General features: G+C 31.3%; 1 protein-coding gene across 8 annotated transcripts in view; it reads left to right on the forward strand.

Moving 5' to 3' along the window:
* The window catches only part of LOC118191362 (dual specificity calcium/calmodulin-dependent 3',5'-cyclic nucleotide phosphodiesterase 1-like), a 264,033-nt gene that overhangs the window by 115,146 nt on the left and 122,886 nt on the right, over nucleotides 1-26,001 (forward strand). For all 8 annotated transcript variants that reach the window (XR_015039257.1, XR_015039258.1, XR_015039259.1 and 5 more), the window contains 2 exons: nucleotides 6,822-6,993; nucleotides 15,336-15,449. Coding sequence is in view for 5 of the 8 variants with exons in the window: in XM_085810066.1 (XP_085666192.1) it covers nucleotides 6,822-6,993; nucleotides 15,336-15,449 (286 nt within the window). In the remaining 3 variants the exon portion in view is untranslated. The remainder of the gene's footprint in view (nucleotides 1-6,821; nucleotides 6,994-15,335; nucleotides 15,450-26,001) is intronic.

A 26,001-nucleotide genomic window follows, 5' to 3' on the forward strand; every position in this document is an offset into this window, starting at 1 on the left:
AAGTTCTGCAATATTATCAGCAAAGGAAATCTCTCTTTTTTTATGAGCATATGTGAGCGTAAAATTATAAAACAAATATTTCAGATTAGCATCTTTATTATAGATTGCATTACACTAATATATAAAAAAAATTTAGAAATATTCCAGATTAACACTTTTAATAAAACGTCACTGATATATATGCTTTCCATTTTAGTGCGTTTATGTGTGTATACGTGCATACTCTGAAATGCAATATATCAATAGGTGTGTGTGTATATATATATATATATATATACATTTAACTAAAATAAATTATAACCAGGCAATTTTCAGAGAAGGATCTCTGAAATACCAGCTCAGTGTGCTGACCACTACACCACGAAGGCACGCTAGGAAGGCGGGAGAAATACCTTATAACTAAGCAATTATAAATAAAAGGATTTTTCCATAAATTTTTGAATCAAAATATTTTTTTAAAAATCAAAGTAAATTTTCTAAAAATATTATGACAAACTAATTAATTATTCATAATAATTGCACTTTGTCATGAATTTTTTTTTAAATTTATGGAAAATTTCTTTCATTTAAAACTGCTTCACCTTATATATTAGCAAAGCAACAGTCTTGTATCTGGGGTAGATTCAGTTAAGAACTCAATCGATTTGAAGGGCAAACAGGTACAGATCCCTCTTCATCAGGAGCAAAGATGAAAAGAGACCTATATCTTTTTGCCCTCGAAATCGACTGAGTTCTTGACTAAGTCTACATTAAACGCAAGGTTGTTGTTTTGCTAATTTCATGTTTCAGTTTGGTATGTTTCCCTTCTGCTTTGCTTAATATTAATTACGTTTACTTAATTAATAAATATTTTGAGGTTACGGTAGTTCTTTACATTTTTCAGGATAGTATAATTTTTTTAATATAATTTTTTTTATTTTTTAATTAAATTATAAATCTAAGCTGCTTATGCTCTAGATTTTATTTATTCTTTTACTGTTCTCATTTTGGTGTAAACTGTTTTCATCTTTTCATGCAATTAATTACTGTTTCTCGATTTTACTATATCTAATGGTATGTTCTAGATTGTGTATGGGATGGGTTTAAATGTTTTAGTTTTATCGTACACACGCACATATGTATATATACAGAAGAATTAACAAAATACTAATTTTAGTTCTTAAAAAATATAATATTAATAACAGCAACACACATCTGCTACAGCTATAAGTTTGCTTTTCTATAACTTTCACCCGCGCTACACCTCTTTTATGCGCATTTAAAATTAATACTTCTCATGTGCGGCGTGTATCAATAAACTAGTACGAAAAGTAAAGTAATAATCAATAATACAACAGTGAAATAATAATCAATACCATAATATTAACAATAAAGCAAAGTAATAATCAATAAACTAGAACAGAGCAAAATAAAATTTTAACTGCTTTTCTAAACAACTCAAAAAAGACGAGTTCATTTCTTATGATAAAATTTTATACATGTGTTTATAACAAAACGAAATTCCTGCTGCTTGAGATGTTTTGCTCAAAATAATAGGTGATTCTGATAATATAGACTAATTTACAGTTTTATATTCTGATTCAACGCTTCATAGCATTATTTTATTATTCTTAGATAAACTGAAGTTCCGTTTCTTCATCCTGTCCTTTAGGTACTTCGCTACCTCACCTTATCGCCAATGTAACGAATAGCTTTCCCAGAAGTCATGTTTCTTTCGGAAGATCTTGGTATATAAAGGTGATGTTACGGTACAGAGGGGAGAAGGATGGGGAATAGTATATCAGAAGCGAAGTAGCCTCGCGGGTATTTTGGAGGAGAGCTTGTTCAGTAGAATGAATGGAGTTGCACTCACAGGAATTCCGCGGAGACAGGTTTTCCGCTAAACTAAAAGTAGCAATATAATATTCTATCTTATTCTGGTATTGCAGTCGGTTTGCGAGTTTGTAATTTTTTCATTGCGGTGAATTTCTCCCAACAGAGTTATTGTGATAACCGCTGCAGGACTTACACCAGTGGCAAGAACACTAGCACTTCTGTTCTAGCCATCTGAAAGCTTTACTGTCTTTTAACAAAACTATGCGTTTGTTTGTTCGCGTGAAAAATATATACATCTCTCTCTATATATATATATTTCTAAACATTGCGACAAAGAATTAGACTTCTCCATGTATAATTTATTTTTACTAAGCTAAAAACAGGCTTTGGTTACATGATTTTTTATAAATATGTGTGCGTGTATGTAATTTCTCCTTAAGTATAGAAAAAATATTGGTAGATCTAAGTGACTGACTTTTTTTCATTCCCTAAGCAATTCAAATTATATATAAACTGCATTTAATTCTCCCTTTTATGGCTCTATTATGTTTTACTAATAGTTACTTTAATTTGTGAGCCTTTCCTAAATTCTGTTATTCTCCCTCACATTTCCTCGCCAGGATGCAAATTAAGTGGGTGGACGAAAGTATTTAAACTAGTGGAACGAAAATGTTAGACAAAGCGTGATTTCGCTAGTTAAACTCATGTTTGCTAGTTTGTTCTCCAGCTGCTAATCTCAGCAGCGGCAACGCATCCTGGGCGTCTAGTTAATATATCACCGACGAAGGTTTCTGAGTCAGCCTGTTACATTAAATTTAATTGTGTAGTTTACCACTATATCTTTACCTTTAAATTTATTGTTACATTATCGGTTACGTTCTCACCACAAGTGGACGGTGTTTTGATTGTAAGCACAATAGTCCGTGACATCTGTTAAATAGTTTGTGATAAATAAAATGTCATCAAATTAGCAACTCAACAGCCTTGAGTTTGGCTCATATTTATGTCAAGATCTCAATCGATTTCGAGGAAAAACGAGTACAGGTCCCTCTTCGTTAAAAGCAAACAATTCTGCAAATAAACAACGTCTAAAAACAAATAATTTCTAATTGTAAACAAGAAATAAAATATAAACGGCACAAATTCACACATGAATTAAACATATATAAATTAAGGTTCTACACTCAGACATTCACTTATTATTTAATATTTTCTTTCCAAAAACCGATCATCGAGGTACTTGGAAAACAAAATTTTGAAACTGGAGGAAATCCGAAAATTTTTTTTAAAGAATACTGCATAAGAGTGCTCGTCAAATAGTCTTAGAATTTTCTTAATTTTATTTGCTCATCTGTGGCATCTTAGCAGTTACTGTTATTTTTAGATGAGACGTCATCTAAAAATATATAGTGATAAGAATTCTTACACATTTTTTTTTCAAATTAATGAACGTTCAAAACTGGCAAACCTTCTTATATATAGATTATAGAATATAAAATTTTAGGTCAATAGAGAGGGTATGAGATCTAATATACTTGGTTATCATAAAATGGTATCTAGATCTACTTAAAGGCATACTTTTCGAATTCTTGCACAGTTGTGAAGAAAATTCTAACATTCAGAAGATCACTAGTGAAAGTCCTACAGCGGTTAAAGGGTCTTTTACACCCTTTTCCTGTTGTGTTCATCTTCACGCCTGTGCAAGAATTCGAAAGGTACCCTCTCAAGTAGATCTAGATACCATTTTATGATAGCCAAACATATTAGATCTTATACCCCCAAATTTTTTATTCTATAATCTAACAAAAAAGATTTTCCAGTCTTGAACCTGTATTAATTTGAAATAAAAAATATATAGGAATTTTTATCACTACGTATTTTTAGGTGATTAAAAAACAATAGCTGCTAAGATGCCACAGATGAGCAAATAAAATTAAGAAAATTGTGAGGATATATGACTAGCACTCTTATGCAGTATTCTTTCAAATTCCTTTTTCAGATTTCCTTGATTTCCAAAATGTTGTTTTCCAGGTACCTCGATAATCGGTTCTTCGAAAGAAGATATAAAATAATCAGTGAATATCTATATGTAGAACCTTAATTTATATACGTTTAGCTCATGTGTAAAATTGTGTCGTTTTTATTTTATTTCTTACTTATAATTAGAATGTATTTGTTTTCACACAATGTTTGTACCTAAAGTTCTGCAAGAGGCAGGCTGACCTGGGCCTGAAATTGTAAGGATTTATTTTTTCTAACCAGTTATTTTTAGCTTTCTTTCCTTTTCCTCCTCATTTTAGTTTCCTGCCTGGAATGTAAATTTTGTACGAGTTAGATGCAAATTCCTCAACGTGTTTCCGAAGCAGTATTGAAGCTGAAGTTCAAGAGTAGTAGTGGACTTAGTTCCGATGTTTATGCTGCGAGTTTAAAATTAACTCTTTAGTTCGGTGTCCCACACCTTTCAGTTTATACTGATATTTCTCGGCTCGGCTTTGCTGTGTGCAACCGATTTAGCGTTAATTTAAGCTAAGGAACCTGTCATTAGAATTTCTTAATTAAACTAGTGATTTGTTACATTCTTATTTTTCTGTTACGTAGCCATAAGTGGCGGTGATTTGTGGGCACGAAGTGCGTGCATCTGCTTTAACTTAGTTTTAAATAAAAATTTTATTTCAATCTTTCTTTTGCAGTATTTATTCTTAAAGGCATAGCTAGAATTGGCTGCTTCATCTTTAACGTAGAGTTCAGGGTGCATGCTACCAAAGAATACATATAGACTCTATAAAATAAGATCTGTTGTCGATGAACTAAATTTCACTATTTAGGTTATGGCAAAGTAGCCAAGGGTTATTTGAAGGAAGGGACTGCCTTCATGCAAGATCTTTTAAGGGAAACTGATTAGTATTCACGTTACGTAACAGTAAAATCACGAAATCTCAAATACAGCCTTTCCGCTCGCCGGGGTTTAAACGCAGGTATGAACTACCAGTGTTCAGAGATTTTAACTCTCGGCCTTTGATATGTTATAAGACCTATGGATTGTATATACATATATATATATATATATAGTTCAATAAGTTTTAAGCTAACACACTTTTAAGCGAGAGTCGTCAAAAATGACTTGAGAAAGACTTAAAAATGAAGTTTTCTATGCAGTTACCCTTGATTTCAGAACATACTTTGTTATAATTTATGTAATCCATTTATTTCAATTCACTTACTATTTCCATTACTTCAGCACCAAACTCAAACAGGAATAAGTGTTTTGTTACAATCCTGAAACCATTTCTGAACGGTGTAGTTTATTTCCCCCTCACTGTAGTTTGAATCATGAAAGTGCTGTTTCTGTTTTTAACACAAGTGAAGTCATTTTGAATCATATATGGGGAAGATGGTGAATGGAGAAAACTGTTATTCGCACTGCTCAGTAGCAAGCCTGAGAAGTTTAAGCTTTGTTGAGGAATAGCCTTTTGACGAGTAAGTTGCCAAGCAAAAGGAACGGTTTTTGTTTCTAAGTTAGCCACGATATTTTGCTTTTATTGATTGTTTTAATTATGCGAATAAATTTGTATAGAAACCATCTGCTATCGCAAAGTTACGTGGCAAATAATCGATGAAGCAATGGCATTTCTTTATTTCAAAAAGCCGAAACAATCTTCACAACAGAAACCTAGTATTTTGAGCATGTGGATTTTGAATGTCCCAGTATGATTCCACGCCGTGCTATCTTCTTTCGTTTGAATAAAACTTACCTCCATCAGTATTTACCAACAAAAGTTGTTCTCTAAAATAATTAGAACGTTTATTTTTGCCTTCAATAGTTGAGGTACTCATTTGGCATATACCATCGATATACCGGGCTTGAAACGTAATGTAGTATTCTTGTACTCAACATGTTTAAAATACTCACATGAACACGATCAAGATCACGCTGAAAAACTGCTGTAGATTAAATCTGCATTTGAAATATTGACTTTTCGAAAGAGGTGTAACTGTCATTATAAAATTATTGTTCAGTTGCTTTTATGCAGTTATATTTGTACAGTCATGACATAGCTGCCTGTCAGCCATGTAAAGCCATATGCAGGTTGCCCCAAACACGTCCACAGCCTAAGTTTCCCGCAGCAGTACGAGTATGGCGGCATACTCCCGGGCTGTACTCAACGCTATTACCTATATTCTGCTTTGTAACATAGTTCTGTACTGATATATATTTTTTAATTTTATTATTTTTTATCAGCTGTCCATATGTTTAGATGATATGCCTCCTATATCAGCTTACGCCCAAGTTTCAATTTAACTTTTTTCATACAACGCAGTTACAATTTTGTCTTTCCCTGATTGCTCAAAGTGATGCTCATCTCACTATCATAGCCCTAGAATTTTCCGAGGAGTTGACATCTAAACTTCGTATGACAAATATCTCAGTCGGAGGGCAATACGAGTGATGACCAGTCACAGTCGTGTAAGTTATAAAAAAGTAAAAGGGAATACTTACTCCTGAACAGAAAGTTAAAAGCGAAGACTTATTCCTGAACACAAAACTAAGTGAAGTTTATGAACTTGAAATTTTTTAAACGTATTTAGTTTTTTTCATAGTGCTGCTCAGTCTGATAAATTACTTAAAATATATTAACTGTACTTAAACGTTCAATGAAAAATGGTGAGTGGAACAGGCAAATGAAATATGAGAAATGATTAAATGTCCACAGATCTGTTAAGAGCTCAGAGTTTAATATCATTTCAGTCAATATTTTCAATCTGTATTATATACTTAATCGATTATCACGTAACCATGCAATTAATACTATGAAATTAGTCGATTATTTTTTATATATGATGCTACCAAGCATAACTAAATAAAATTCTTTCAATAACGGCGTTATAAATATGGTACTTAAAATCTATAAGTTTACCTATATTTTGGAATGCTTGCACATATAATGAGATGTTTCGAGATTGTTGTAAATTTTAAATAATTTAAAATTCCCTTTTGTGTCTTTCAGCTAATCGCGAGAAAACTGGAAATGGAACACCGCCTATGGTGATCCGAAGATCGAGCCCTCGTGCGGGACAACTGCAACGATGTAGAGCTCAAGAAACCGACAGTTTGGACCAATCAGAGAATCGTCTTCCACCAGTGGATACTATGGAAGCATGCAACAAAGCAGCGAAAAGGTTTCGAATCAAATAAATTTCATAATTTATTTTTGCTCATTTCATCAATAGTTCTGTGTTTTGACCCATATAACAACACACTTTTCATACAAATATTATACAAGACTTCTTACTGGAAAATCAAACAAATAGTGGAAGGATATTACCAGAATATATTTAACTTAACAAGGCAGATTTTGTTTATAAAATATGTCATATTATTTATAAAATATTTTACATTATATATAATTTTGTTTATAAAATATTTTACATTACTCACAAGTGAGAAAAAAATTCCTGGGAATTTTAATACCATTATTATCCCTTCAACCTCTTGGCAAATCATATAAGTTCACCTAAAATAGACCCATATGATGTATTTATTTCTCATACCAAAGGCCCGCACCACTATAAGATTAGGTTACATGAATTGATTAAATTAAAGCTCACAGGGGCTATCTGCCTAAGGGAAGGGAAACCTTCTTGGAGGATTTTTAGAGTGAACTGACTAGTATTCTCATTACATTTTTAGAAAGGCACAAAACCTTCTATGCAGCCACTCCCTTTTTGCTGGGAGACTGAACGAGGGTCAAACTACAAATGTCCAATGATCTTATCGCTCAGTTGCTGGTGGGCCTGCTATCAAATGGACTTCACTTTTAAACACGTATATTTAACATAATTCAAGTACCTACCTGGAGTACTTGAAGACACATTAACCTGAATATTATTTCTTTAATAATCATAAGAACATGAATTTCACTCTTTTCTAATCTGTTAAGGTGTCATTCAGTGAAAAAGATATAAACGTAATTTTTGTGAAGACTTTAATTTTTAGCCTTAAAATCTAATTTTTCCTTTATGATGATATCGTGATTTCGTTACTAGAATTTGGTGCAAAAGCCTGCAAGTCGGTTCGAACAGATTCAAGATAAATTCGGTTTCTATAATGTGAATTTCAGACATAGTAACGATAAATAACTAATTTTAAATAATAATATAATATCTCTTAATGATTATTTAATAGACAAGTTATAGGTACACATCTTTTGCATTTTTCAATTTAATAACAGCTTAAGAATTTTATTTAAGTTATAAAGCTTCAAAAAAATATTTGACAGTCATTTAAAGGAACCAAAGCAGGTAGTTTGGTAAGTTGACCCAGGCACAGGTTTTAGAAACAAGTTCCAGTTATGCTGAGAACAATGAAGGCTTAGAAACATACAGTGGGTGAACTTTTACAATACTGGTAGTTCAATTCGGGCTCAAACCCTGGAGAAAAGACTGGCGTCTTTCGTTGTCATCCCAATGAGTAAAGTGAATATGAGCTAGTGCCACTTAGAAAGCCTTCCTCTAAAGTTTCCTTTCTCTTAGGCTAAATGAACTACGTGATTTTTTTTAACTAACAAAGCAAACCATCCATTTGAAATAATATATCAGAAAATTTCACGTTTCCCTTTAATCTATTTCGTTGAATAAGTTCTTAACTAAGGATGATTCTTGTATACATATTGGTTACATCACACATTTATATTTAATTCTGTTTCAGCGTTGTTCGAGCTGGAGTTCTCACTTTTTGTTAAATTGTTTCCACATATTAAATTCTTCTGTAAATAATTTTTTAAGTTATGGTTAATAAAAGAAGAATAGTAAATTTAATTTAGCTAAATGATATTTATGTAAATTAATAGATACATCCGAGTATCAAATAACCTTTTTGATAAAATGCATAACAATGTGATAAATATTTCATGAAAGTTGACTGAGTCATATAATTATTCATATGATATTGCATATTAGAGTATCTCGACAACTAGCAATGAACAGATACAAAACAAGATTAATGAAACAATTTACCAGCTTTATAATTTTGTATCTTTTCTCTAAGTTGGTTATTTAATCTTACGGATTAATCTGGACAAATTCTTTCGAGATAATTTTTATCGCAACTCAGTCGTAAACAAAAAGCATGAATTCAACATTTTCTCCAGCTTTAATTACATTAAGTTATCCACATTAACAAACTTTCACTGATAAAAGGGAGACGTCATAATCAACGTAGCACGGAAAAACATTTTCCTGTTTGTGAGCATTTAGTGTGCTCCAATAAATAAGTAAATAAAACATACCTATTATAACTTGATATGACACTTCTTTTAAAATCCTCAGTTTTTTTTTCTGAAATATTTCCGTTAGTAAAAGGCTCGCAAATAATTTAAAAGGTTTCTTACATTATTCCAGTTAATTAGATTTTGTATAAGAAATTCAGGATGAATATTTATATTATTTTTATCTGTTTTGAATATTTATATGTTTCTTTCATTTTCCTTCAAACGGCAAAAACAGTTATACTAGGAAAAGCACATAACCTTAACCAAGAAAAGATAGAGTTACAGATTTCAGAGTTGAATTAAGATAAATAAGCAATATGCGGTCCAAATAATTAAAATCCTTTCAGTGCATAAAAGACCACTCTCTCAAGATCGCCTGTAGAAATATTAATACCTTATGCTTTCACAAAACAGGTGTTGCAGTATAGCCAAAAATCTGCAAACTGATGTAGTTTAAATATAACGGAATTTATTAAAAAGGTTTCCTTTGCTTTCTAGCTTAGCTTACCTCATATTGAGAATTATTTTCAAATGTATTTGAATAGTACCTTAAATGTACTTTTAAAATAAATAAATTTCGTTACTATGTAAATATAATACTCCACTATTCCTCACAATAAGTTAACAATAAGTTCAAAAAACTTAAGAAGACTTAAGAATATAGATATATCGATTCAATAAATAGGAACTGTTATCACAATATGAATTTAAACACCAAGAAACATTTTCGTTTATTACCGTGAAAACCACCCCTTTAACTAGTATAAAAAGGAACTCCTTTCGTTTTAATAGTACAGAAAATGACAGCAAGAAAGTCAACATGCGCAAGGTGTAATACTGATGTTCAAAAATGCCCAAATGAATGCATTGTGGCAAATAAATTTAATTAGGCTAAAAGACTTAAAAATGTATCTTTCGTGTTTATCTTTCTTCTTGAATGTTTTCATTGCTCTTGACCAGATCTCTAGAACCTTCTCCAATTAGGAAGAACTTTTGCTTTAGCCTCCGAAAGCTCTTAAGGATACTAAATTATGACTTAAGCTTAATGCGGATTTAAGAAACAACTTTCTACGAACATAAAAAAATCTAACACAGAAAGAGAATTTAAAGTTAATACACTGTTTTCTGTCTTCTTTATTAAGTAGCACTAATACTTAGCACAGAATCTTTTACTGAATCTTTCAAATCAAGCTTCCTGTGTCGCTGGTAAGAAAGCATTCATGCATCCTTAAGGATTGATGGTTACATTACGTAAGGAATATTAGTACTGTGTTTAAGTGTAGAAATATCGTAAAGAAGAAAATGCGAATGAGCTCGTAGAGACATTAGGTATTTTTTAAAGTTAGATATGTGAAAAAGTGGCCACGTTTTCTCCGGGACTTGAACAACGGGCCTCTCGAAAACCCGCCGAGCGTGCCGACCACTACACTACGAAGGCATGCTAAGAAGGCGGGAAAAATACATTATAAGCTTCTAAAATTATCAATCCTTATAATCACTGGATTCCGTTTGGGTTTGAATGGTTCTACTCTGCGATGGTTTCTCTTTGATTTTCTCTGTATATTATGACGGCCATGATAAACAGCTAATAGTAAGTTATTTTTCTTTTCTTTCTTATTGTTTGCATTTCAGTCGTGAAATCGATTTTCTGATTGTTTTGTTTTTTATCAATAGAAATTCCTCAGATACTAAAATTTAAAATTGAAAAAATTCTAAATCATTGAGAAAACGTTTTCATAAGTGAACGTACATTTCTTTAAAAAATTGTCTTTCTCTATTATCTCAACAAAAATTTCATCCAAGATTCAATTTCACATAAAGCATCTATCATAAACTAAGACTATATATCTTTAATAAGATTTTCTATAATACTAAAGCAAAAACAAAGAGTTGCTGAAATATTTTGATAAATTTGTACTTTTGTTACAATATACCAATCAGTTAACCAATCGTAAATTTATCTATGCCACATCTAGCTCACGTAATGGTGGACGGATACTTTCGAGGAGGAATTTCGAACATGAGCTTTAGCAACATGAGGAAAATTACGAAACCTCTAAGCTGCAGGCCAGTTCAACAGCCAGTAACTGAGTCTGAGAAGAAATATAATCGTTGAAATCGCCATAATATAATACGTCGCTTGTGGTTGTGGAAATTTGAAACAAATTTACATGATGGAAAATTTCCAGATATTGAATGTCTAGGAAATAGCCTATGTCGTCTGAAAATATCAAATTAAATTTCGCTCAAATTATGTTATACTTTAAAATCCCTTAATTATGCTAATGAAAGGTACTTGTCTGGATAACTCATTTCCTGGATATATATTTTATAGACTGTCATTAGAGAGATAACTGCTTTTTTCTAAATATAAATGTAGTTTTTTGATAATCATATAAAGTTTTCTTAGAATAGATTTTAGTTCAGTGTCTTTTGATACTCTGAAGTTTTAATCAGATCAAACTAGAATTTTTTTATACGCATTCAAATGCCAAATTCCACAAAACGCCAAATCATTCAGCTACACATTCGTTATCTCAAACTCAAAGTAATTTTAAATTTTTAAACATTAAGCATAAGGAGCCTTATACAGAAAAGAACTTTAAATTATTATTATATAAAAGAATTCTTTTTAAATTCACAGCTTTCTTTACACACATAACAATATCCAGTGACCGTGATAAAAAATATTTTTTAATTCGATTCCATTACTGCATAATTATAATTAGCATTATCGCCTTTTTATGTCAGGTTGATTCAATTATTATATAATTAAAATTATTATGAACTATTGTTCTTTTCGCTTTTCTTCTCACACTTGGGCGGCTTGTACTAAATATAAACGTATTTTAGCAGTATGCTGCAGAAACAAGCTGAAAAAAACATTGCGGCGAACTAAGCGTGACTCAAGTTTTAAAAAAATTAAATTCTTACTGAAAATATGCTATGTCTTCTATTTGCATATGCGAAAATTTTAAATATTTAAATTTTATACTTATCTTAAAATGCTCAAATTTTCGATTATATTAATTGAAAATAAAGAAATGTCTAAGGTCATCCATGTACCGCAGTTGCCCATCCTGTTTAAGTATTGGATCATGAGGATCCAATAATTAAACAATACTTACGTCCTTGTCTCAGCCTTAGCTTCTTAAGGGCCATTAACACTTGACCTGTTACTTGAAGGAATTGAGTACCAGGCATGTAATTAATTTTTTTGTAGTCCTTTTCTATTTTTCCCCGCAAGTCGTAGTTCTTTCCTTCTAGGGAGACAACCAGTGACTTTCCATTGTTTGGTCTCCAATAAGAGCTTGAAGCTGTTCATAATGAAATTATATCGAAACATAAACTGAAATGTCTTGACTTGGTCTTGCAATAATTATGATACAATTATGTGATTTTTTATTTATTATTGTACTTTCCTTAAACAAACGAAAGAGAAAATTACTATATTTCCACATAATTAAGCATGTTTCGTTAATTTTTATAACTTACTAATTCTAAAAGTCCTAATTAACTCAGTCAGCTTTTATGACTTTCATCTAATCCAATAAACATAGTTTCGTCGGAAAGTAACCTATCCATATTTTTGTTCTTAATATTTAAACACTTAGCCTTAAATTAATTAGCCCTAATTTATTTCCATAATTCTGTAGTTACGCCAGTCGTTAATAAAGACTATAGAAAAAATGATAAGTGTTTTCTTTTACATATATAAAAGATCACGAGCCAGGCATCTTCAGAAAGTCAGGAAGAAAATTCATTCTTCTTAAGGCAGATAAAACTAGCCGCGCTTTGCCATAATCAGTCATTCACCAAAATGTTAGGCATTGCCGTATAACTATCTTCTGTTCTTTAAAGCATTAAAAATTTTCTTTTTACATACTTAGGTTAAAACACTATAGATTTTTAAAACGTCAGCTTCTTAAAAACGTAAGCTTCGACGTAACGTAAACGTATTTTTAAAACGTAAGCTTCGACATATACTTTCATATTTATGATATAGCTTTATAATTAAACAATATACATATGTAAAACTAATGACAGTATTTTGTTTGTCAGGTAGTTTCAAAAAAACGTTTTTTTTTTTTTTTTAATTTTGTATATAATACAAACAGAGACATAAAATTTCAGAACAAACAGCTTTTGAAAACGTACAGAAATAATGACAAACTAAATAATTTCGAATCAGAAATCATAACCCGATTTTTAAGTGGTTTCGTATTTTACTTTCAAAATCATTTAGCACAAAAACCGTAAACAGACGAAAAACATATTAATATATGAGGGTGAGCGCTATGCTGTTACACTTTCTTTCAAAAAGGATTGAAAACTGAGCCGGGTCCATTAACGTTTCGAAAGTTCTACAATATTTCATTTCTATATCAGTATATTTAGTTGCTATGCTACAATTTGAGCACAATAAATATTTTTACTTTTATTTTTTATTGTAAGTTTACTTAGGCAGTTCTAATATATTGTCCAAAGGAAGATATGAAACTTCTCTTGAAGCTTCCTGCTAAATGAAAAGCAGTAAACTTGAGTAAACAGCACTGCTGAATAATGCATAACTATTGTATATCATTAGTCTTTTTTAAATTTCTTTTAATTTCCTCTAAGGCTTTCACAATTAAATGCATTTTCCTACCTTGGAAGGTTGTTATAAATTACTCGTATTATTTTTGCTCAAGATCATCCATTATTTCACTGAAGTTTTACATGCGTATTTCTCAGTTTTTATTTTCATCTACAATAGAAATTTTCAAGCTCAATCTTAAGCAGGAAAATTCCAAAAGAAATTTCAGCGTGTCTCTCATAACAAATTTAAGCTCCATTTATATGCAAGGGACTTCAGTTAAAAAAGAAAAGTTCGATATCTCATTCTGTCCAAGATTTTTCCCCGAACAGAAATTTCTAGCTTTCGAAACCGCAACGCACCAATAATTTTCTGATTTCATAGAAAAGATTTGATTCCAATACGTGTGGTTTGAATCGAAACCGCAAAATTCCTTCACGAAAAAACGTGCTTGTAAATGCCATGTAGCTCCCTTCGCCTTCCAATTATTTAGAGAAGCGATATGTTTTGTGTAAAACAGGTATAAGTTCATTATTTCATGTTGTTAGAGCCCGTCCTTTCTCAATTTTTGAACATCGTTCCAAACCTTTTTCCAAATTGCAATAAATATTTTCCTAGCTGCAGCAGAATACCTGAACTACTGCACAACTGAAATATGTTCCCTTTCTCTAAAATTTTATACATTAGTGAACAGAGAAACCCTCCTTAAAAGTAAGAGAAATAAATAACAAATAAAGAGTATCGTAAACTAGTAATGCCTATTGAGGTATGGAAAGTTATAAAAAAATTACTTACAGGAAACATGATGGCCTCCACGTTAAAAGAAATATTTTACAAAATGTTAAAGAAGGCATAATGATGCATAAGAGATTATTTAACTCTAAATCTAAAATGCATTTGTATTACTTCTCTCTTCAACTAATTTATCTTCACAAGGATATTTACATGTTTACGAGAAAATCCTATCGATTAAAAGTGATATACAACTACTAACTATATTTATTCTATGATTTATGTAAATATATCCCTTTCGTGTACTTGATGCAAAAAATATTGTAAATCCCTATCAGCAAAATTGAATTCCTAAATATTCCGTGCAGGAGAGTATAGCGAAAGAATGCTTTAATTTAGTGGAAGTTTTATCTTGAATCATTTGCAAAGTTTAATTCAGTAAAATCCAAACAAAAATTAGAAATTATTCTTAATGTAATTAGATTCTTCACTCATCTATTCTATGCTGTATGAACATCAGGTATTTGCTTAAGTTTTAATTTACAGCTATTATATTATCTTAAAAAGGACAATATGCAAATAAAGTAATATAAATAAGGAACATTATTTCGCTTTCTTTCCAAAATACGCTTCGTTATTTACGGGTTAGTGAAATATAAAAATTAATCTTTGAATAAAAGTTAAAGCTTTCCTTTTACAATATGTATTAATATGAACCATAAACATTGAGACATTGTACGTGAATAAAGTGAAATTTTCAGCAAGATCAGACTGATTAGTTTTTCAAAAAATTTCTTTACCCTAATTTTAAATCTTTGTGTTTCAGAGTCAACAATATGCAATATCCAGTACTCTTAACCCGTTTCATTTTCTTATATGTTAACAATATAGTTTATCTTTTAAGTGTTAAAAAGTGTTATTCATGCTGCTTCTGTTTCTATCAGGCTTAGAGAACTGGCTAGGCACTTACAGCACGGAGAAATACCTGTATCAGTTCTGCAAAATGCTCTACAGTACGCTGCTTGTGTTTTGGATTCTGTCTCCATCGATGACAGCAAGTAAGTGATCAATCATTTTTCTTTCAGTACAGTAAATCGCTTGTGTTGTTTTTATACTTCTGTTGGAGTAGCCTAAATTTTCAAAATTTAGTTCCATGATCATTTTATGTTTTTACAAAGATTTAAGAAGTACATACATTTTTGCGTGCATTATTTTGCGCTGTGGTTTCTGAATTTACTACATGATTGATGGGCTTTTCAAGCAATCTGTTTTTGTACAGTATTTTAAAGAAACATTTGAAAACTTTTTATTGAGAGAGAAAGAGTTGTTTGACATAAAGTTCAGGTTTAATATTTCCAAGCATTTGAGACTGCGTATAAAAGGAATTATCAGTGCCTTCTAAGTTATTAAACTCGAAGTCACACCTTAACAGGAAAACACGAGCAATGATTTGCATTTCCTAAAACATATATATATAACAATTTGTTTTTTTGCAAGCCATAAATAATTTGCCGCTCTGCCAGCAACATGAAAAGATTTCCATTTTCCAAGATATGCATTATTACCTAACTTAAGGAAACTTTTTATCTCAACTCTTTATTTATCATTCGGAGTGAGATGATGCTTTCAAAATGGCAGTGCTATCATTAAGATTTATTATCTTCGAAATGAAACTAGCGAGAAGTAATTATTTCAACGAAAGCTGTAGTGTTAAAAGATTTTGTCCTTTGGAGGATTTCTAAAGGATTCCGTTTACCGCCCAATGAATAAATAAAGCAAGACAATAAAGAGATCCAAAGAACAATGACGGAGCAGAGGTTTGTCGCAGGTCCTACGGAATGAGAGGCTCAAGCTGTAAGACAAGCTGTCCTTTATGCCGAAAGATAAAGGAGATTTTTTTAACAGACACTTTGACGCGCTCCGGAAGCTCAAGAAAGTCTCTCACAGCCGTCTGTGTCAAACTTTGGCTGAGTAAATAAAGCAAGATGTTTCAAATAAGGTCGAGAGGCGAAAGCTCGTAAAATATCACTGATTACTTTACTTTTATCACCAGGGCTTTAAGTTGTTAGAGCAATGTACAGAAATTCTTTAAGACTTTGGTGAGGAAAAAATGAAGATTTTTGACTCTATCAGAACAAAGTAACCATCTTTTAATTAAGTTTAAAGGCTATTAAAAAAGGTGAGTTTTTAAGTCCTTTTTTTCACAATGTATGTGAAAGTTTAAATCCAACAAAATGTCGTAAATAAATGTAAGGTAATTATTATGCGACCTAATCCATTATATGAAGAAAAATGATATCGTGTAACTAATACGGATGTACCATGAACTAATATCTATCTATGTCCAAGAAATGTATGTAATATTGTTGTGACTAATTGGTATCAGTGCTGTAGAAAATATGTTTGGATAACTGAAACACAACAATTCTAGAGACAATTAGGTTTTTTTAAAACAGAAAAAAATACCAAATGTATCATTCCCGAAAATTGACCTTCGAATCTTATATTTCCTCCACGCTTTAATGGACACCTATGGAGGTCTACTCTGCAATTCCCGATAAGAACATAACTGATTTTCCCCACCTTTTACTTCAAGATTACCTAAATACCTCTTCAGCAGTTAGGCTGTCATTTGAATATTTATTTAACAGAAAAGATAAATGTATTTCAGTTCCTGGATTATTATTATTTTTCCATATTTAGTGTTTCGTTAGAATAAGCACTTAAAATCTGTCTATTCGAAATTCCGTTGTTGAGGATGGTTGTAAGAAAACAGGGATACTAAGTCTTTGGATTCTATCCCTTAACGTCCACTCTGTCTGAATTGGAATGGAACTTAGGCAGATGGCCTTTGTAAGCTTTTCTTTAGTTTAATAATTGATTCTGATACATATTCTATTAAAATACAGAATTTGGTGTTCTTAAATATTCTTCTAGAGCAACACTTTTTCAGATAATTTAAGTTGTTTTAATTCTCATTAAGTAGAGCGATTACCTATTGCGAGTACATATCACCATTAGTATCTCCCTATTTATATGTGAAATATGAACTGGGTAAGTATTAATTTATTTACAGTATTGAAATAAAAACAAAAGTTCTCTGCACTTTCGAGCGTCGACGGTAGAATACGAAAGCCCCCCCCCCCCCAAAATGCCATAGCCAAAAATTAAGCTTTGCTTTATGGTATATAAATGAAACAATGCAGAAAAGCTCCAGATTTTCGGAATAACTGGGTTACAACCTATACGGATAATTGGGTTGCTTTTTCTCTATTAACCAAATAAGGGTTTATTACGGTGCAATAGAGCGAATTTTGTTTGATCATTTACCGTTTAGTTACAACGTAGACTATAAGGATTAAAAATAGCTTTGCGCTCCAAAGAAAATTAGCATTGCATCATAAGGAATAAAAAACTATATGCAAAGAACAATGCGACACACATCAAAAGGTTAACAGACCGCATTTGTTATGCTACTTATTAAAGACAAAAAAATACTGGTAATTAATTTAATTATTTTATTTCCTTTTGCGGATGGGTAAATATTTATAAGTTATGCATTTGTTGATTAATGTAGACTTGTTTTCATTTCTCATACATTCAGCTGAATAAATATATAAATAGCTTCTTAAAATTATTTAAATTTCTGCTTTATCTTTCTATGCTACTTAAATACTTAAAACATCAAAAGCATATAATTAACTGAATTGCAAGATAAAATTTTCTTGGTCTAGAGAGAAGAGCAAGCAATGCGGATAAACGGAGTTCTGCGTTTATACGCAAGTTCATCATTGAATAATTATCTAATAAACGGCAATGGCATGCATACTTTTTCTTTAACTGACAGCAACAGTTTCTATCAGATGATAACTTTAAATTCTATGCAGTCTTTGAATTCATCTGAGGATGTTAAAAATCATTGTCTTATTACTTTTTTGATGACAAAAGCATTAAATTGAGTCCGTCTAAAGAATACATATACATTTATTTCTTTTATTCAAAATTAAGGTAATTTTTAATAAGAAAAGGAATTTCTGTTGAAAAGAATTGGAGAATATTTTACTGTCGAAATGCATTACTTATCAATTAGAAGACGTGATGCTTAAATTTTATTATAATATTCTTCTTTCAGTCGGATATCCTTCATGCATATTTCAGGGATGCGCTGATGATTCTAATAAAGATTTTTTCCGTTTCTAGAAATTTAAATGTCAAAGCCCTCGTCGCATTTCTTTCCGAATGAGTTACCATTTTTTTAATTCGAGTTCATTCATTCTGACATTGCTATTGATTCGTTGCAAATAAAAATACGCTCAAATGATTATATCTACATCGATCGGATTACCCATGCTTTGTTATTCATAGCAGAAAAATGAATAAATAATGAGAAATACTTGAGTGTTTTGGCTTGCTTCGAATTCAGTCGATTACGTCAAATGCTTCAATGATTGAACTTTTTTATGCTCATTGGCCCACACTTGAAAGCAAATTAAGTCCTTTTTTGTTCTTTCTTATAAAGACGAAAGAAATAGATTTTGGATGCCTGAAATAGTCTCATCTCAGATATACAAAATTGCTTTAGGCTTTCAAGTCAGAGTTTACTTTTTTTTAATATGTTAAGGTGTTTTTTTTCAATCTCATTTAATTTTATATTTCAGTTTTCAAAAATTATATGAATCATTGCATTATAAATTATTAGTGTTCAATATCTGACATGTCTGTCTGACAGGCAAAGAGAAAAGTCTTTCAGTCATGTGCTTAAATCTATCACAAAATAGGGACAAATAAATGCTTAAATTTAGAAGACTTTACTGAATAAATAAACAGTGCTTTTATTTAATTTTTTGAGCTTTTATTTCTTATTTAGTTCAAACGCATGTCCGAAATTCGTAGAAAGGAATTTCTTGGAAAATAGCGAACCAACTAACAGAAATGCTTCAAATAGTGTGAAGAAAATAATTCGCAATTGATCACTGAAATTACAAAAAATAAACTTGAATTTGATTAAAACAAAAAAGGAGAAATTATAATGAACATAAATGAATTCTGATAATAAATTTTGTACATTAATATGTAAAGAAGAATCACAAGTATTTTCTTTCCCCATTTTCTTCGAAAAGTTAGAATAATCAAAGGAAAATCTTTGAATGATTTGCAATTCTAATTTGTTCTAATTTGTTTGAAAAAAATACTTGCTTCCAAATTTGAATTACTTTCATCTTAACCTGCATACTTTATAAATCGCAATGTAATTCTGCAAACAAAAATGCGTATAAAATTATTTAAAAGACAGTTGTTTGAAAACGTTCATATAACTGGAATAATTTTTAACAGGGCTCAAAATGTTATAATAATATGAAAATAAATGTAAAATTTAATCAGAGAAAAAGCAGCGTAACTTCAATGCATTTTTGTCTTTATATTAGTATTTGATAAGGCAAGTAAAAGTTTGGAGTATAATTTACAGACAAGAAGTAAATTTCGTCCTGTCTTTCACTGGAAATTTTTGAAGATGTATTTTAGAATTTTGCTCATATCCTTCAATTTAAAATCAGATATATTTGTCGGTTAGGTCAGTGGTCTCAAACTCAAACTACTGCACGTGAACCGAATGAGCAATCTAAAAATAGCTGAAGGGCCAGATTTTCTTATAACAAAATGCAATTTTTTATCACCAAAATAAAAAAAGATATATTAACTAATTTTAAACTTCTCTTATTATATATTTATCAAAAACACATAAACAAAAACAATAATAATACAGAGGGGAAAAATTCAAATTTACATTTTTTTCTGTCTGAAATGTAAGGTTTGATACCTGGAAGAAATTTTTTGCCTACACTTCGCAGTTCAAACATAGTGACAGCTAAATATTAAACTTTTAGACTCACCTTTATTTCAAATAATTCCAACAGCTTTGAATAACCATTAAATATCTCCCTTTTACTTTTAAACTGAAACTAATTATGAAATTTTTCTGCGCTTTCAGAGAAAACTTTTCAAGTGGGTCAAAACTGGAGAAAGAATAATGATAACCTAGTCTATTTTTGTTGTTTATTTAATTTTCTTCAACGCATAACTAAAAATTCACATGTATATAAATAAACGCAAATTTTGTTTCTTACTACAGTTTGATACTTGATGGCGTTTCGATTCCAACAAAGTTTGCAGTCTTAGAGAATAATTACTAAACATTATCTTCATCAAGGATTGTAGATGCTCCCTCGTTAACCAGTTTCTTTTTTATTAATTTTCAACTATGGAAAAACACTCACCATAGAAATGCATTCCCAAACAAAGCAACTAATTTTAGTGCAAAATTTCATAACTAAGCGTATTTATTTCCTGACAAGTATGAATAAAAGTTAATCAGATCATTATCTTGTTGTTGCTGTCGTGTCTATAATACATGTAACAATGGCTGCCAGCACCTACTCCGAAGAGAGGTTGGACTTCTATTTTCCACCCCTAATTTTGAGGAAGAGCACCCCGGGGGGGGGGGGGATCCGGGGGTCTTCCATCCCTCTTCACTCCCACCAATCCATACGAGAGAACTTTCGGCTCGCCGCATATTCGGAGTGCCGACACTATACATCTACAAACATCCATGTCTTCTCCCAGGATTCGAACCCCGACCCTTCGGTACCATAGCAGACTTCCCTAACCACTATACCGTCTGGGTGACGATCACTATTTTCAAATCTTTGAATAAGATTTAATTGTAAATTAATTAGAATCATATGTAGATTTTCTAGTGCGTTATTCATGCTTGTTTTAACGGTAATATGAACTTCGAATAACTATATTAACTCGAAATCATTACTACACCGTATTTGCAGCAAACACCTATTTAAAAAGTATTTGCAAGCAGCATAAAATTTCTTCGGGGAATTAATGTGTGCCGCTAGTCTGAGACCACTGGGCTATGTAATCACATTGATTTATATTTGAGCCATGTAGTTGTGAGCATAAGAGGTGTGATAAGAACAAGATGCTGAGTTTGCTAAAAATGAAATTGCCGTCCCATAAATATTAACGTAAAATTTTCAAAGAAATCTTAAAATACTTTGGAATTCATTTTTCCGTACATATGACACATCCTCTGTGGACCCTCTATAATCAAACACAAGAGGCTACAAAATTCACTGAAAGTATTGTGTATTCCTTTTCAAACACTCCAAACACGCATCTTTTGATGACAGTGGTAAGGCATATCAAACATACATCTTGTCGCTAAAAATGCTTTTCTCCAGTCTTATCGACCTCATAATTTTTAAAACATCTTGCACTTTGGTTGGCTTCTGCCTGAAAGTCTTACGCAATTTGCCTTTCGTTGTTTTCAGCCTAATTTAAGAAGCAGTATATTTTAAGCAATCACATTTAGTTCTACCATCTCTCTTCTTAATGCCTTAAAAGGACATTTCTTCATAACATATTCTTTCATTTCTTTCTTCATGTATTAGCTTTTGACCTCCACGGAAGCGATGACTTTGCAAACGCCAATTTCACTGAAAAATTATCAAATGGTATGCGAAATAAAAACAAACAATTTTTACTTACAGTTAGTCACAAAAGTCTGCGCACAGACTAAATTTGAAATTAAAAAAACACTTAAAGCATAGAAAAATATATTTTAATCATTGCATTTTTTTCTTCTATTAGCTAAAATTGTAAGCTTAAATAAAAACATTTTTACATTTTTCAAAATATATTTTGTCAAAAGAACTCAGAAATTCCTTCCAATAAGTCTGCGTACAGTTTTAAAAAAAAGCAAAATATAAGTTCTTTACATTACTTCAATACTTTGTAGGATATCCTTTATTCTTCAAAACAGCTTGCAGACGTCTGGGCATTGACTGAACTAGTTTTTCAGTTTCATCCGACGTAAATTTCGCCCATTCTTCCTGCAATTTACTAATTAGCTCATTTCACGACGTAATATTGTGTTTTCGAATTCGTTTCTCCAATTTTTCCCGCAAATGCTCGATTGGATTGAGGTCTGGTGACTGTGGAGGAGTACGCAACTGTATTGGAGTGTGATAGAGGAGATATTCCTTCACAATTTTAGCTGTATGTTTCGGGTCGTTGTCTTGTTGGAAAATAAAGGTTTTAGAGAGGTTTAAATTTCGGGCACTGTCTCGTAGATTTTTCTTCAGAACATCCAGATAAACATACTTATCCATGATTTTATCAATAATGTGAAAATTTCCAACTCCTTTCGACGACATACACCCCCATACTATCACACCGCCAGCTCCATGTTTGACAGTTGGATTTAAATTTCTCAGATTCAGTTTTGTTCTTGGTTTTCTCCATACAATAGGGTGGCCATTAACTTTAAATATTGTAAATTTACTTTCATCTGACCAAATTATATTGTTCCAGAAGTCCTGCGAAGAGTTTAAATGTGTTTTGGCAAAAGCAATTCTTTTCTTTCTATTTGTCTCGAAAATGTATGGCTTAGACCTAGGATTGCGTCCATGATAATCGGCCTTTCGCAGCACTTTTCGTACAGTTTCAGGAGAAATTTCCTTGTTGCTAGTTAAAAAAATGTCTTTTGCAATGCTTGCAGCAGAAAATTTAGGATTTTGTTTAATTCGTAAAAGAGTTTTTCTTTCTTCTCTCTGCGTTAGCTTCTTCGATCTCCCACATCTTGGTTTTACAGTAAGACTACCAGTGTCAAGATAGTTTTGAATAACTCTTTGCAAACTAGAAAATGGTTTTCCAATGGTTTTACCAATATAACGAAGAGTTTTACCTTCATCTCCCAATTTGCTAATTAGTTGTCTCGTAACTAAAGGAATTTCTTTATTGGATGTCATTTTCATCAAAGAAAATAGAAATAACAACTTCCAATCAACATGAAATTCGCTTCGGAAGTCAATGACCTTGAAAGTGTAACCTTCTTTGCATTCTCAAGTTTGAAGTTTAAAAGTTAGATAAAAAATCCCCCGCCTCCTTCGCGTTGTACGCAAACTTTATTGGCTTTGATTTCTGGCCACTTATCTTTTAAAAATTAGTGTGCATAAATTATTAGATATGAAAATATTACAGTTAAATAATTTCAAAGTCCCTTATTGAAACTAAATATTTAAAAAATAAAACTTTAAGAAACTACCCTTTTCGCACCTTAAAATTTGGATTTGATGTTACTTTTCTTGATGTACGCAGACTTTATTGACTAACTGTATCTTGGTGCACTGAACACAAATATGACAGTCAGAATGCTTTATTAATTCAAGATCCGAAACTTCAAAGGAATGTGCTTAATCAAAAATTATCGTCATGGGATAGGAAAGATTCATCATTATACAAATGATAATTTTGTCGAAATTATTTGGACAAATAATATAAATATGTTGTATATCTTATTTTTTATTTAACTATATGAGAAAAAGTTTTTGCAGTATATCAAAATGTTAATTAGATGCGGAGATATTCGTTGACTTAATCTGGTGACATTTAGAAGCTTAGTAGCCAAGTCTGGGGCTAAAATTATAATTCGTTTAATTTAATTTAATTGTTCCTCATGCTCTAAATAGATTTAACATCGAAGTTACAAAACATAAGTTAGAAATTTTTGGTCAAAATTATCAGAGTAATTTTTTTAACATTTTACTCTGCCCACTAGCAGCGATCAGTTAGACCGCGGAAAACTGGTAGTTCGAACATGATTTAAATCCCTGCTAACGAACGGTCTGGGTGGTTTTCAGGTTTCTTCCTGTGGAAACGTGAATATTAGTCAAGTGTCCTCAAAAATCCTTCAGGAAGGCTCCTTTTTTTTAGGCAAATAGCCCTAGTGTGCTTTGTCACATTCCATAAATCTAACCAACACTCTACTCGTGCTTGCTTGAGAGCATTTCAAATCGTTAGCGGGACCTCAAACTGTTAAGCTTGGCCTTTTTTCTGTATGGTCTCTGATGAAACTTCTGACATTCCGAAATGTTCATCTACGTGTAACAAATGACTAATTATAAACTTCCGTCGTAAGCAATGTCTAAATTTTACAGAAGATGCATAATTTCTACAGGGAGTTCCTTGCTGCAGAAAAGTGTTATTATCTGGATATTTTTATCATATCCGGTAATTTTATAGATCTAACCTTAAATCATGATGGTCTATCCAAAATCTAAGGGCCTGAGTTTGTCTACATAACATGGGGAATAATTGCCAGAAAGAAAACAGTAGCTTAGAAAGAAAACATAATACTAAATAAGAGCTAAAAATCATTTTCCACTACTTATCTTTTTTTTACATACTTTACTAAGCTTAAATTTACTAAGCTATGACACAAAACAAAAATACCGCAATTTCGCGGAATGTATAACACAGCGATATTAAGCAGTTAACGTCTAAAACTCATTTTTCACATCAATTAGAGGCTTGGAACTAATATTTATAACAACTGCAAGTTAAATTGAACTATCAGTTACCAAATTCTGTAAACTCGCGGCCTTAAAAAGTCTTCCACTCTGGCACCCCTTCCCTTAGGCAGATAGCCAATGATTTGCTTTGCTATATTCAGTTTTAAAAAAATAAACAAACTGAAAACTGGAAATCGGTAAGACTACAACCAATTAAATCAAGACCAAATCACTAAACCGGAACGATTCAGTAATAATCACATTTATTTAAACCATTTGTTCGCATAACGAAAGTTTGTATAAGCTAGATTGGATTGGATTGGATTATGGTAAAGCATCCTAGGGCTCTCTTCCTAAGAGAAGGAATGCCATTGTTCTGGCGCTCATTTTAAAAGGAAGTGGGTGGCAATCACATGAAGAAAAGTATGAAGCCTTCCCATTCACATGAATAAGAATTTGAGTTGAACTATCAGTGTTCAGCTACTTTACCGACTGGTTGCTGGTGGGCCACCATAAACTAGATAGGGTGAAAATTGACAGTACAAGAAACGAGAATAATAGCAAATCCCGAAAACAGTAAATTAACTACTACTAGTATAATAAGATATTAAATTAGTAAACTAACTACTAGTATATTAAAATAATTTTTCATAAATTTAATTACGTATAAATTACAGACTCCGAACTAACTGAAACTTATCCGTCTATCTGAAAAATATTTAAATAATCGGGTTGTCTTTTGTTTTAGGTACATTTTTGCTGAAAATCGAGCAAGTTTTTCATATATCATATTGCATTTCAACAAAAATTATAACAAAGGAAGTAAACCGTTTTAATCCGTAAACCAAAAGTCAAAATACAGCGTTTTTGACAAAATTAAGCTAATTTTTTATATACTTTACTAAGCAAATCATTTCTGTTTCAGCTAAAATAAAATAATAATAACAATAGTAATAAGTTTTCCCCATAAAAGCGAAAAACTTAAAAATAGTCTTAGTTTTTATTTTTACTGTACTAAAATTAAACAAAGAAATTATTTTTAACAATGGGGAACAAAGCACGTAACTAATTCTATTCAAAAATATTTAATTAAAACACGATTATTTTTAATAATATAAAATTACAAAATTAGCATAATTATAAGTAGCTTATTAAAGCCTATATATATTAATATTTTACGTTCCTTTAAACGACGAAACAATTAAAAACAACTAAATAAAGTAATAGTTAGATTAATTTTACTTGA

The sequence above is a fragment of the Stegodyphus dumicola genome, chromosome X2 (genome assembly GCF_044657685.1).
Source record: "Stegodyphus dumicola isolate Sdum_Otavi_A_Nest chromosome X2, ASM4465768v1".
NCBI classification, from domain to species: domain Eukaryota; kingdom Metazoa; phylum Arthropoda; class Arachnida; order Araneae; family Eresidae; genus Stegodyphus; species Stegodyphus dumicola.